The sequence below is a fragment of the Sphaerodactylus townsendi genome, linkage group LG03 (genome assembly GCF_021028975.2).
Source record: "Sphaerodactylus townsendi isolate TG3544 linkage group LG03, MPM_Stown_v2.3, whole genome shotgun sequence".
Taxonomy (NCBI): Eukaryota; Metazoa; Chordata; class Lepidosauria; order Squamata; family Sphaerodactylidae; genus Sphaerodactylus; species Sphaerodactylus townsendi.
The window spans coordinates 14,591,265-14,605,152 of NC_059427.1; the positions used below are offsets into that span (position 1 = coordinate 14,591,265).

Consider the following 13,888-nt stretch of genomic DNA (forward strand, 5'->3'; position numbering starts at 1 on the left):
AAGAAAAGGAACTAACGTGTGGAAAGGGGGGTGGGGGTGGAGGCGCTGGGGGGGGGGCTTCAATGGGGTGCAAGAAAAAGGGGAAGGGGCTGGGGCAATTTTCCACCCCCAGGCGTGCGCCCCGTGCGCAGCGCACCCTCCCGCCCCCTTGCCGCTCTGCCAGTGGCCGGGAGAGAGAGAGAAACAAGGAACACTCTTGTCATCTAAGCCGCCTGCAACTTGCTCTTTTCCCCCAGATCAATGTGGGAACCACGGTCACCATGACCGGCAATGGTGCTCGCCCTGCCTCAGCCAGCATGGAAGCCTCTTCCCAGGCCGCCCAGGCCGCCCAAGCTGCTCCTGCCGCCCAGCCTAGCGCTCCTGCCCCTGCAGAAGCTGGCCGTCCCTCGGAGGGTCCGGCTTCCTCCTCTTCCCCGGGAAGCACCCCGACTCAGACGCAGGCCTCCCAGACCAGCCACCCTCGCGTGATCCGCATCTCGCATCAGACCGTCGAACCCGTGGTCATGATGCACATGAACATACAAGGCAAGTTCTTCGCAGGATCTCCCTTGTGGGGAGAAAGTGTTGATTGTGGGGCCTTGTGGGGGGGGGGGGGGGGGAGGGTAAGGTCATGGGGGCAGGCCTTCTCGCAAGTGCTGGCTCCTTCCAAGCACTGGTTGGGGGAGGGGGGCAGTTCCTCCGTGGAGGGGACAGGAGGTTGGGATCCACTGGGTTTTTCTGACCGCCGTTCTAGCCTGCCAGTCTTTTCTCAGCTGCTAAACTGGGGTATCCCAGTTCAGAGCATCGGAGTGGCTGCTGCACGACCTGGGAGAAAGGGCACTTGGAGTCCTTGCCGTGAAATGTCCACCTTGACACGATGTCGCTGGGTGGTGTTTGGGGTCCTGGGGCTTCAACTCTGGCCTTGGCTTACGTGTGCAACCAGGCGTTGCAGAGGAGAAGGGGAACTCCCGCGCCTCCTGCTCCTCTCCCTGCTTCCTTCCTGGTTTGCTGCAGTTTCTGCTCTTCTCCCCTTACCTGCTGCCCATCTTGTCCTCCCTGCTTGCTTCCTTCCCACCTTTCTTCGACTGCTGTGTTTTGCTCTTCTTCCCTGCTGCTGGCCGGCTCCTTTTCTTCCAGCCCCTCTTGTCTCTCGCAGTTCCTTTGGCTCCTTCACCTGCAATCTGAAGCAACCCTGAATGTCCCCTTTGTCTGCCCTCCCCCCCCCCTCCCCCCCCCGGTATTTACTCATGCACAGCCATAGCTTTTTTTTGCTTCTGGGAAGCTGTTGACTTCCCACGTTTTACAAATTCCTATTGTTCTGCAAAAATTCATCCTTCATCCCCAGGTCCCTTGTGCGTTCTTGTGACCTGCCCCCTAGGAGCACCTGGGGCCATTAGAATACAATCAAGAAGAGGAAGAGTTTGGATTTATATCCCTCCTTTCTCTCCTGTAAAGAGACTCAAAGGGGCTTACAATCTCCTTGCCCTTCCCCCGTCACAACAAACACCCTGTGAGGTGGGTGGGGCTGAGAGAGCTCCGAGAAGCTGTGACTAGCCCAAGGTCACCCAGCTACTGTGTGTGGGAGTGCACAGGCTAATCTGAATTCCCCAGATAAGTCTCCACAGCTCAAGTGGCAGAGCTGGGAATCAAACCCAGTTCCTCAAGATTAGAGTACACCTGCTCTTAACCACTATTCCACTGCCGCTCCTGTCAAGGGGGTGACAGCACCATCCGGTTTGACAAGACCATGATTATGTCTCTTAATACGGGGAAGAAGTTAGCAGTTGCAAGGTTACACAAGTCTATGCTATACAAAGACTGTGAGACTATACAGAACTCTTCAGCAAGAACAAAGTGAACACACACACACACTGAACTTAAACTCTGAACTTAGACTCAGAACTTAGAAATACAATGCTTTGCATCTTACACATTCAACAAGCCGGATACTTTTACCTCACCCCAGCAACAGCCTCTCATTGGTCTAGAGCAGCCATTCTCAACCAGGGTTCCGTGGTACCCTGGGGTGCCGTGAGCATGTCCCAGGGGTACCGCGGCAACACTACCGCCGCCCCCCCTCATTTTTGTGGTGTCTCCCACCGGCGCCAGCAAGGACATGGAGCTGGCACATGGGGCAGGACCTGCCACAAGGTCAGCAGCCACCCCCACCCCCAGTGCTTCCCTTCACCTTGGGAGGGGAAGGTGGGAGGTGTGGCAAGCAGGGGCAATGGGAGGGGAAGGTGGAGGGTGGCGGCAGGGGTACCGTGAGATATGAAGAGTGAGGTCAAGGGTACTCTGACCTCGAAAAGGTTGGGAAACACTGGTCTAGAGTCACAGTTGAATTCACCAATCATGTTAAAGGTTAACTGTAGATACTTCACCCTAGACCAGTGGTGGCGAACCTTTGGCACTCCAGATATTATGGACTACAACTCCCATCAGCCCCTTCCAGCATGGCCAATTGGCCATGCTGGCAGGGGCTGATGGGAATTGTAGTCTATAACATCTGGAGTGCCAAAGGTTCGCCACCACGGCCCTAGACTGACTGTCTCCGGCCTCTTTGTTGGGCAAACTTTTGCTGACTAGAAGATGAACCTTCTGTGAACCTTTCTTTTATATATCATGACATTACTGACCCAGGGAGAGCCGAGGGCTGGCTCTCCTTGCTCGACAGAGCAGTTAGCTGACCTTCAGCTACTTTCGTGATCCAGCCTGGACAAAATGGCAGCCCCTTAAACGTTCTCTGGGGGTGGTGGGGGGTGCTGGCGTGGGGAAGACAATCCAGTCCACGTGGGAGAGTGCACGGAAGCCAGTGCAGTTGCTAAGGTCCGGGCGTTCATTAAATAACTCCTCTGTTCTCTTCTCCTCCCCTTGTTTAGATTCTGGCTCCCAGCTGGGAGGAAGCAGCGCGGGGGGAGCCCCACCCATGGGGCCTGCTGGACCTGGCCAAGGAATGGGTACGAAGGGCGGAGGAGGCGGCTAAGTGGGAATGGATTTATTGGATTTATTGGAATGGCCTGTGGGGAGCGGGAGGTGGAAAGGGGGAAAGGCAGAGGGCCGCTGTGCTCGGCTCCTGGTGTGTGAGTCTGCACGTCTCCCTCTAGGTGGCGCTCCTCACATGCCCCTCCCCAGCCTCCCACCAGAATTCATGCAGGCGGTGGCCCACCAGATAACGCAGCAAGCCATGGCAGCGGCAGCTTCCGCAGCCACAGGTGAGCGTTCTTAAGGGTTTGAAGTGCCACGCACAGGTGTTGGGAAGAGGAGTGGGGAAGAGGAGGAAACGGCTCTTCACCCCCCCCTCCCTCCCGCCTGCCTTGGTGCAATTGATTGTTGTGCCCAGTTCTGCGTGTGATGGACTGCCGTCTTCTGCTTCCTGTCGTAGGCCAGCAAGTCCCAGGCTTCCAGTCCGCCCCGACGCGCGTGGTGATCGCCAGGCCCTCCACTCCTTCCGTGCGGCCCACTCACCCTGGATCCCCCCAGGCGCCAGGACAAGGAACCGGGGTGGGTGGGCGGCTCGCTCTCAAGTTGAGAGATTTGCTTGCTTAGTGCTGCACCTTTCTCACTTGTGACATGAGGCAGACTGCAAAACCGAAAATGTCGCTGCTGCTGCTGCCATTCTCAGCCGATGATCTGCATCCTCTCTCTGTTCCCTTCCCTCACAGGGCCCCGGCATGGGCGGAAATGCCTCCTTGGCCCAGATGATCAGTGGGTTGGTTGGGCAACTCCTCATGCAGCCAGTGATAGTGGGTAGGTGCTGGTTCTTGGATGGAGCGTGTGTGTGTGTGTATGTGTGGGGAGGGGTACAGAACATTGCCCTGTTCCGGGGAAACACTTGTACCCTCTAAGCCAGGGGTCTGCAACCTGTGGCTCTCCAGATGTTCATGGACTACAATTGGCCGTGCTGGCAGGGGCTGATGGGAATTGTAGTCCATGAACATCTGGAGACCCCTGCTCTAAGCAATGGTACACAGTGGAACTTCTGTGCCTGCATTTTACCATGCCTTTCTGGAATAGTGGGGAGGGGGAGGGTGTTGTGTGTGTTGATATGTGAGATCATGGGGTTGTATCCAGTCTCGCATTCTCCAGCAGAATGGCGTTTGCATGCTTGGAAAAGGTGTCTGGGGGGGCGGGATGGGGGATGGGTATGATTTCCCTCCACCCCATTGCAGACCTCCCCCTTGGCCTTCTGTGCTGTTTCAAAGGTCTAGAGCAGTGATGGCGAACCTTTTCGAGACCGAGTGCCCAAATTGCAACCCAAAACCCACTCATTTATCGCAAAATGCCAATGCGGCAATTTAACCTGAATAACCCCCTCGAGCAGGGGCCAGCCTGCTGTAGCCTCCAGCAAGTTTCACATGTGCCGCTCTGTGCCTCTCTAGCATCTTTGCCACCTCTTCCCCCCTCCCCCCCTGGCAGCAGCCACCTGGAGCACAGGCACCAGGCCTGCCACCCTCCCTGCTCACTGGGGTGCACGCACATCATTTCCAGTGGCCCAGGCCAGCCTAGATGTGTGTGTGGGGGGTGATTTCCCCTACACATGACAAACTCTGTGTGCGCGTGCCCACAGAGAGGTATCTGAGTGCCACCTCTGGCACCCGTGCCATAGGTTCGCCACCACTGGTCTAGAGGCACCGAAGGACTAGTTGTGGGGGACTTGGTGGGCAAGAGGAAGAAGTGGGCAGGTGCCTCTTTGTGAAGTCAACGGAGAGCTGAATCTTCTTTTTTTTTTTAAACCGGCATAAACTCAGTTTTTGTGACTGTCACTTTGGCTTTCTGGGAAGCTCTTTGGTGGCCATCCCGTTCTGATTCTGGCCAGTGTGGTGTGGTTGTTTGTGGCCAGACGAAGATCTGGAAGACCTGGGTTTGAATATTCCTGCTGTATCATGGAGCTCCCTGGGTGACCTCAGGCCTGCCTCGCAAGGTCATTGTGAGAATAAAATGGAGGGGAGGATGATGATGATGATGTAAGCTGATTTGTTTCCCCATTGGAGAGAAGGACCGGGTGTAAATGGAGTAAATAAAAATGGTCAAGAGTCTGTTACGAGACCCTGTATGGGTGTTCTCTGGGGCAAGTGGAATATGCTGCCACAGGAGGTGGTGATGGCCACTAACCTGGATAGCTTTTAAAAGGGGCTTGGACAGATTTATGGAGGAGAAGTCGATCTCTGGCTACCAATCTTGATCCTCCTTGATCTGAGATTGCAAATGCCTTAGCAGACCAGGTGCTCAGGAGCAGCAGCAGCCGCAGAAGGCCATTGCTTTCACCTCCTGCACGTGAGCTCCCAAAGGCACCTGGTGGGCCACTGCGAGTAGCAGAGAGCTGGACTAGATGGACTCTGGTCTGATCAAGCAGGCTCGTTCTTATGTTCTTAAGTCCAGGATAGTAATACAGAGGCATATGGTAGGACTGGAGCATCTCCTCCAAGCCCTGTGCAGAAGGATGGAGCATGTGGAATTCTAGGAAGATGGTTAGTCTATGTCTGATGTGGTCGGTCAAATAAAAGGAAACCGTAGGATTGGGGGATTAACTCTTCATTCACACGCTTAGAGGGGGGAGTTGTGTACATTATGCTGGCTTAGTAGGACATCCTGAGGTCACTGATGATTGGAAGTCTCCCCTCCCTCCTCCTACGTGCTCCAGCAGCCATCTTTGTGTCTCCTCCCCAGCTCAGGGCAGCGGGACCACCTCCTCCTCCTCGTCCTCCTCCACCTCCTCGTCTTCCTCTTCCGTCAGCAGCCAGGCCACCTTCAGCACCGGCACCTCCGCCTCCCCTCCCACGGCCTCCGCCAGCGCGGGCACCACTAACACCGCCACCACTGCCGCGGGGGGCAGTTCGGCCAGCGCCCCCGGGGGACCCATCCCCTCCGGCCAGCCTCCGACCGCTGCAGCCGAACTCCAGTTCTCTCAGATGCTGACGAACATCCTTGAGGCACCGCGCTTGAACGTGGCGGGGGTGGCTGGCGTGGGGTCCCCCACCATCACCGTGGCCATGCCGGGTGTCCCTGCCTTCTTGCAAGGCATGACGGACTTCCTGCAGGTGAGCATTTGCCTTTGAAGTCGCCCGGGTGAAGTTACAGCTCCCGTCCTTGGGAATTTTCTACATCTCTTGGGTGTTGATCAACCTGGGACAAAAGCAAGACCTGATAGATTTCGAAGTTGGGAATGTGAAGGGATGCTTTAGGTCAGTGATGGCAGACCTTTTTGAGACCGAGTGGCCAAACTGCAACCCAAAACCCACTTATTTATCGCAAAGTGCCAACACGGCAATTGAACCTGAATACTGAGGTTTTCGTTTAGAAAAATTGTTGGCTCCGAGGCGTGCATTACTCGGGAGTAAGCTTAGTGGTGATTGGTGGCTTTGCTTTGAAGCAACCATACAACTCTTCCAATGGGTGAATCACGGCCCTAGGAGGGTTTACTCAGAAGCAAGCCCCATTACCAGCAACCGAGCTTACTCCCAGGTAAAGGATCGCACTTTAGTTCTTCCCATGAAAATCAGTGGGGTTTAACTGCTTCTCCAAAACTAGGTCTTAGGTTTAATGCTAATAATCTACCCCAGCAGCCCAGGCCGGCCTAGATGTGTGTGTGTGGGGGGGTGACTGTGTTTGCGCGTGCCCACAGAGAGGGCTCTGAATGCCACCTCTAGCACCCGTGTCATAGGTTCGCCACCACTGCTTTAGGTGGTCTCATCCAGAATATCAGACTGTGTTAGTGTCTCCATTAAACCATGGTGGCAAGGTCAGCCTGCCTCCTCATCCTCAAGCCATCGGTTTTTGAGTTTCATGGTGTGTGTGTGGGGGGGTTTCACCACACATGGTGTGTGGTGTGTGTGTGGGGGTTTCATGGTGTGTGTGTGGGGGCTTTTGACACGTTCCTTTCTGCTGAGTGATCCTCTAGATTAGGGGTCTGCAACCTGCAGCTCTCCAGATGTTCATGGACTACAATTCCCAATTGGTCCATCTGGAGAGCCGCAGGTTGCTGACCCCTGCTCTAGGCATTTGATGAGGAACTCAGACATGTGGCGGAGGGTTTTGAGATGCGCTGTCAGTTTGGGCATGGCGCTGAACTCTGATGTCGTCCTCTAGTAACACAGTCTCCCTGACCCAGAACATCGCTGCAGATGTTTGCAGCAGGACAATATCCGTAATGGAGCACAGGGGAGCGCGCCTGCTGTTGGTGATCTACTAGAACTAGAGCTTGTGGGGGGTGGGTAGTTATCCCAGCAGAGCCCCTCGTTTTGTATGTAGAGGGTGCCGGGTCTGATCTTTAGATCTTCTAGTTAGCTGAGTTTGGGTAACAGAGCAGAAGGACAGGCGTGCCGGAAACCTTGTGGAGCTGTGTGTAGCCAGAGGAGATGCTCCTGGGCCAGAGGGACTGGGGTGTGGGGTGTGGGGGTGGGGGGGTCTGGCACTGAGAAAAGGGGACTTGAGATGTTCATGTGTGTCCGAAGAGGAGAGAGAGGGCATCTAGAAGGATGATAGCCCTGCGAAAGGGAGGGTTCCTTTCAGAAAGCAGCCTCTGGGGATAAATAGGAACCTGTGTCAATGGAGTGACAAGCTTTCCATTCTGGCTGGAGGGATCAGGATGCTGAAATCCTCCCAAGTGTAGTGCCTGCAAGCATGCTGAGCATTGAATGTTGGCTGTCCCACACAAGACTTTCTCGCTTGCTCCCTACTTCTCCTAAGGCACAGGTGTAAAACTCGCAGCCCTCCAGATGTTATGGACTACAGTTCCCATCAGCATGATGCTGGCAGGGGCTGATGGGAACTGTAATCCATAACATCTGGAGGGCTGCGAGTTTGACACCCATGTAGGGGTCACTGTAGTTTAGAGCCTCTGGCCTCTAGTGCTTGCCTCCAGAGAGAGAATCTCCTCAACAGTGCTAGACGTTGACAAGTTCTTTGGACGCCATGTGCATCTGTCTCTCTGCCCCTGACCCACAGTGCTTTGTTTCTGTCAGGTCTCAAACCTTAAGCAGATGAACGGGCCCTTTGTTGCTGATCAGTAGCGTTTATAGATTAGGCGACCATGCACCAAAGCTTGGCGAAGCCAGTTCTGACAAACCTGGCCTTTGTCATCCCCTTTATCCCGTGGCAAGTCCCCCCTCCTGCTTTCCCAAGAACTTGTGAAAAACAGTCTCCAGAGTTAAGGTGCCCCAAGGTTGGTGCCAGATAGTAATAGAAAACCACCTGGCTTCCTGCCCGCATAAGATGTAGCTCTGTCTCTCGTGGGACCCAGAGTACCAGGAGCAAGCCTAGTTATCTACAAAGCATGCGAAGCCATAAAGTACAGATCAAGGAAAGAATGCCCCAGATGGCAGTGGTAACAAATAGCAGGCTGGTTACATATATCTTTTATTGGCATTGATTTGTAGCTCTAAGTAGTTACGTTGAGTTAGGAATGCATCTCAGTTACCTAGATACAAACCCCCCTGACAGTTTCTGAGTTGTCCAACATCCGGAGCATAGTAGGCAAGGACCGGAGTCACTCCAGAAGCCTTTGCATTGCAGTTGAGCTTTCCTGTGCTGCACCCGTCTCACCTCCTTCTCTTTCTCCCACCAGGCGACGCAGATAGGGATGGCTCCCCCACATCCTCCCGAGCAGGCCCCACCTCCTCCTGCGGCCTCCCCGCCGCCTCCCCCCTCTGCTCCCCAGAGTGGGCCAGAGGCACCCCCAGCTGGGGCAGGAGGAGGCAGCGGAGGTCGTGGCGGTGCCTCAGCTGCCGTGCTGCCCCCCGAGTTCTTCACCAGCGTGGTCCAGGGGGTGCTGTCGTCCATGATGGGCTCCCTCAGTGCCCAGCAGGGCAGTACAGAGAGCATCGCGGACTTCATCCAACGGCTGAGCGGCACCAGCAACATCTTTGAACCGGGCACCGAGGGGGCTCTCGGTAAGGCATCTTCTAAGGGGCTGTTGCCGATGGCGATCTAGCTAGCTCTGTGCCCCCTGGAGTTTGGTTCTGCCTAGAGGCACTCAGGTGCCCGTCCTCGGGATTCTTGGCTGCCCCTTTTCTGAGTCTCCCGCTTCCTGAATGGCAGGCAGGCCTATCCTTTTTGGGGCTGCTCAAGCATCAGGTCTTCAGCCTTTTGAAGGTGGGGGAGGCCCGCTGCGTTTCAGAATAAGTCTGAGGGGAAGGGCTGCAGATGGGCATCTAGGAGGAGCAGCAGTGGCGTAGGAGGTTAAGAGCTCGTGTATCTAATCTGGAGGAACCGGGTTTGATTCCCAGCTCTGCCGCCTGAACTGTGGAGGCTTATCTGGGGAATTCAGATTAGCCTGTACACTCCCACACACGCCAGCTGGGTGACCTTGGGCTAGTCACAGCTTCTTGGAGCTCTCTCAGCCCCACCTACCTCACAGGGTGTTTGTTGTGAGGGGGGAAGGGCAAGGGGATTGTAAGCCCCTTTGAGTCTCCTACAGGAGAGAAAGGGGGGATATAAATCCAAACTCCTCCTCCTCCTTTTACTACTACTACTACTACTACTACTACTACTACTACTACTACTACTACTACTACTACTACTACTACTACTACTACTACTATTTGGCATGGAAAAGGCCCCAGCTTCAGTCTCTGGCAGCTCCAGTGAAAAAGGATCAGAACTAGGCGAGGTTTGAATGTCAGACTAGTGTCTAGGAGAGCTGGCTTCAGATTCCAACTCTGCCGCAGACCCTTGATGGGGACCTTGGGACAGCCACACTAGCCTTCCTCACAGAGTTGTGGTAAAGAAGAAGAAGAAGAGTTTGGATTTATACCCCCCTCCTTTCTCTCCTGCAGGAGACTCAAAGGGGCTGACAATCTCCTTGCCCTTCCCCCCTCACAACAAACACCCTGTGAGGTAGGTGGGGCTGAGAGAGCTCAGAAGAACTGTGACTAGCCCAAGGTCACCCAGCTGGCGTGTGTGGGAGTGCCCAGGCTAATCTGAATTCCCCAGATAAGCCTCCACAGCTCAGACGGCAGAGCCGGGAATCAAACCCGGTTCCTCCAGATTAGATACACGAGCTCTTAACCTCCTATGGCACTGCTGCTCCTAAAGATAAGATGGGCTGGAAAAGGGAAGAATGCCGGAAGCCGCTTGGGATCCCCATTTGGGAGAAGAATGACATGAAGAAAAGGCCTCTTCCTGACACCACAGAGAGCAGCTGCCAGTCAGAGTCAGTGATGATTGTGGCTCTGGGCATTTCTGTCAGGTTCTTTCTCGCTCATACCTTTGACCTAGTCCTGCCTGCACATTGGGCAATAATTTCTCCAATGATTTCAGAAGCCATTCTTTTATTTCTCCTGTCATTATGGCCGTGGTGTTGAAGTAAAAGCGATCTGTCCTGGCTCCCATGTTCTGTTAGCTTTTGCTGGCCCTTACTGGCCCTTCCAGATACTCTCTGCCCTTTCACATGAGCCCAGGATGAAAGGGGTAGGTGTGTGGATAGACCTGCCTTCTCTGCAAAGGAGCAGCAGTGGCGTAGGAGGTTAAGAGCTCGTGTATCTAACCTGGAGGAACCGGGTTTGATTCCCAGCTCTGCCGCCTGAGCCGTGGAGCTCTCTCAGCCCCACCTATCTCACGGGGTGTTTGTTGTGAGGGGGGAAGGGCAAGGAGATTGTCATCCCCTTTGAGTCTCCTGCAGGAGAGAAAGGGGGGATATAAATCCAAACCCTTCTTCTCTTCTTCTCCAATTGCCCCCTTTTCTCGGGAATTGCTGGTGTTCCAGGGGATCCATCCAGCTGGGGGAAGGGGAAAGACTCAGAGCCGAAGTTATCCAAGTTGTGTGTTCAGTGCCATGGGACAAGGCAGTGTAGGTAGCTGTGGTGGTGCAGGGTTGGATGGAGTCAGGAAGGCAGCCTTCCCAGTCAGTGGAGGGGGGGGATCTAGGCGGGGGGAGGGGGGGGCTCCTCTGCCCAGACCCCTCCTCCAACCACCAAAAGTAGGAAGTTCCTTGGCAAGTCCTGACATCTCTTTCCCGCTGTCCCTTTGCGAGTGGGATGAAGACTTCTGCACGGATGGACCTGATGCCCTCTTTTCTTTTCTGCTCCTTGTTCCACCCAGGCTTCTTCGGGGACCTGCTCTCCTTGATCTGCCAGAACTTCTCCATGGTCGACATGGTGATGCTGCTGCACGGGCAGTTCCAGCCCCTGCAGCGGATCCAGCCCCAGCTCAGCCGCTTCTTCCGGGAGGAGTACCTGCACGGCCAGGAGCCCACTGAGCGCAACGTCCGGGTGAGGCGGGGCCAGGACCCCACCCCATCCCCAGGCTTGGCATCTTCTGGTGCTGTTCTCCCTCTGGGTGTTCGCTAACGACCCTCCCTCTTTCCTCTTCCTCTTCCAGATGGCCACCTACAACTTAATCAATGGCTTAGAGGAGTACATCCGCGAGAGCTTTGTGAGTTGGACCTGCTTCCCCGCCCTCCCTCCCCATTGCACTTTTTCATCTCCAGAGTCAGGGTCTGGGCTGGGCCATAGAATCAGCCCCCACCCCACCATACCACACGTGCACCGTGCTTGTGGAAGCCGGCCTCAGTCACACCTTGCCGGAAGCCAAAATGGAGAAATGCCCAGAGGATTGTGGGAGTGGTGGCCATTTTGTGCCCTTTCAGAGAGCCAGGGCTGAGCACGGCGAGGAAGGTTGAGACGTTGCCCTGAGAAAAGGCTGTTTCTGCATCCGGTACCAATTGCTACAGATGTGGAGACCTGTCTGTTGCACGGTGTGGGTAGGATCCCCCGGGCACTTTTGAGCTGGGCAGAACTTTTGTGCCTAGAATGCTGTTTGCTGTTTTTGATGAATTATTATTATTATTATTATTATTATTATTATTATTATTATTATTATTATTATTATTATTATTATTATTATTATTATTATTAGTTTAATTTAATATACCGCCCTATCCCCGAAGGGCTCAGAGCGGTGAACAACATAAAATATCATACATAAAATCATCACAAAATTAATTACCATAGATACAATTAAAACAACAGTTAATACCTAACACAGCATCCCACGAAACCCTTGCTTAAACCCTCCCCCAAAATATATGTATATATAATGGGTCCTGATAATATAAGAGACCCATATGGGGCAAAAGGAGGGGCAGGGGCAGGGGGCACCGTCAGCGGCTGGTCTCACCAAAGGCTCGGTGGAACAACTCGGTCTTACAGGCCCTGCAGAACTCTCCAAGGTCCCGCAGGGCCCGGACAGCTGGAGGGAGAGTGTTCCACCAGGCCGAGGCCAGAGCCGTAAAGGCCCTGGCCCGAGTAGAGGCCAGCCATGTCATTGAGGGGCCAGGGACTTCCAGTAAGTTGGCCTCTGCCGAGCGCAGAGGTCGAGCCGGGACATATGGGGTAATGCAGTCCCGAAGGTACGAGGGTCCCAGGCCGCGCAAGGCCTTAAAGGTCAACACCCACACCTTGAAGAATTGGCATAATTCTGAACAGTATCGCCTGGGGGAAGGGGGAAGGAGTCCTGCCCTGGTCCACCTGGGTTTTTGCCAGTCTTGCAGCTGTTGGACCTGTGTTTCCATGAGCCTTTGAAACCACCAGAAACCTGTCTTCTTTCAAGTGGAAGCTTCCCAGGAAGCTGAGTTCTGCCCCTGATATCCCACCGTGTGACTTTTGGGGTGCTGTTTCAGTCTGGTGGTAGAGGCATACCCTGTTTCCCCGAATATAAGACATCCCCTGAAAATAAGACATAGTAGAGGTTTTGCTGAAGTGCGAAATATAAGGCATCCCCCGAAAGTAAGACGTAGCAAAGTTTTTGTTTGGAAGCATGCCCAACAAACAGAACACAGAAAAATAAGACATCCCCAGAAAATAAGACATAGCTCATCTTTGGGAGCAAAAATTAATATAAGACACTGTCTTATTTTCGGGGAAACACGGTAGCTGTGGCTGCAGTTCTGCGGGTGAATGAGAGAGGGGGTCGTTGATAGGTAGAGGTGAAAGTGAGACGGTGTGGGACCATGCTGTGTACTGGGAAGAGGGTGGCCGGAGCAGCAGCTGCGAGGCGTCGTGATAGCTGGCTGGGCAAGGCTGTTTTGCCTGCTGCTTGGAGCTCTTTCCAGGAAGCCAGAGGGCGGGGAAGAGGTTTCCAGCACTCTGGCCCTCCACTTCCTTTGCCTCGTTGTGGCCCAGTGATGACCTACCGACAGGGCCAAAGGTCACAGCGGTCATTGTGGCTTCACTGGGCACAACCTCTTCTCTGCCCAACAGTGACCAGCCGTGACCCCGCTATAGTGCCAGGAATCTTTGGGCAGAGGGAGAGAAGGGAAGGCAGATGGCACGCTGGCTGCTTGCTTTCTACCTTGAAGCTGCCTCATGGCATAGCAGGGCTGGCAAAGGCGGCTGCAGAGGTGGGCGTTCCATCTCTTCGCCACTCCCAGACTTTGGCTCACCTGCTGGGCCACCAGGTGGCTTCAGGGAAGGAAGGAAGCCTGGGTTCTCACCCGCCTCCCCTCCCAAGTTGGATGAAGGTTGGAGAGGCCAAGGCCTCCTGCTTGCTCGCTGAACACAAGGGAGGCCTGCGATGCGTCAGGCACGCTCTGCCCCTTCAGCACCTGCTCAAGTGGCTGCAGCTTCCCTGAAACCAAAGGACCCGAGAGCAGTGGTGGGATCCAAAATGTTTAGTAACAGGTTCCCTCGCCAGCCCCCCCTCAGCAAAGGGGGCAGAGGCGCACCTAGGCAAACCTGAGCCCTGGGCAAAACCTGTTGGATGCCCCCCCCCCCATGGGCAGCCACTCCACCACGACCCCCCCCAATTTTTTTTTGCACCAGGTCATTTCTAAATCATCATCCCATTATAGAAAATGCCCCAACTCACAAATCTGAACACAGCAGTGGTGAAACACGCAGGTTCTTTGATAGAGACTGGTGAGATAAAAGGTACGAAAGGCTGAGAATCAATGAATTGCAGAACCTGGAAGGGA

General features: G+C 54.5%; 1 protein-coding gene across 1 annotated transcript in view; it reads left to right on the forward strand.

Annotated features, from left to right (window-relative positions):
• The window catches only part of BAG6 (BAG cochaperone 6), a 35,168-nt gene that overhangs the window by 13,890 nt on the left and 7,390 nt on the right, over nt 1-13,888 (forward strand). Inside the window, 10 exon segments of the mRNA XM_048489584.1 lie at nt 237-525; nt 2,859-2,936; nt 3,084-3,191; nt 3,362-3,480; nt 3,642-3,726; nt 5,717-5,746; nt 5,749-6,017; nt 8,543-8,867; nt 11,017-11,186; nt 11,296-11,349. Coding sequence (XP_048345541.1) covers nt 237-525; nt 2,859-2,936; nt 3,084-3,191; nt 3,362-3,480; nt 3,642-3,726; nt 5,717-5,746; nt 5,749-6,017; nt 8,543-8,867; nt 11,017-11,186; nt 11,296-11,349 — 1,527 coding nt within the window.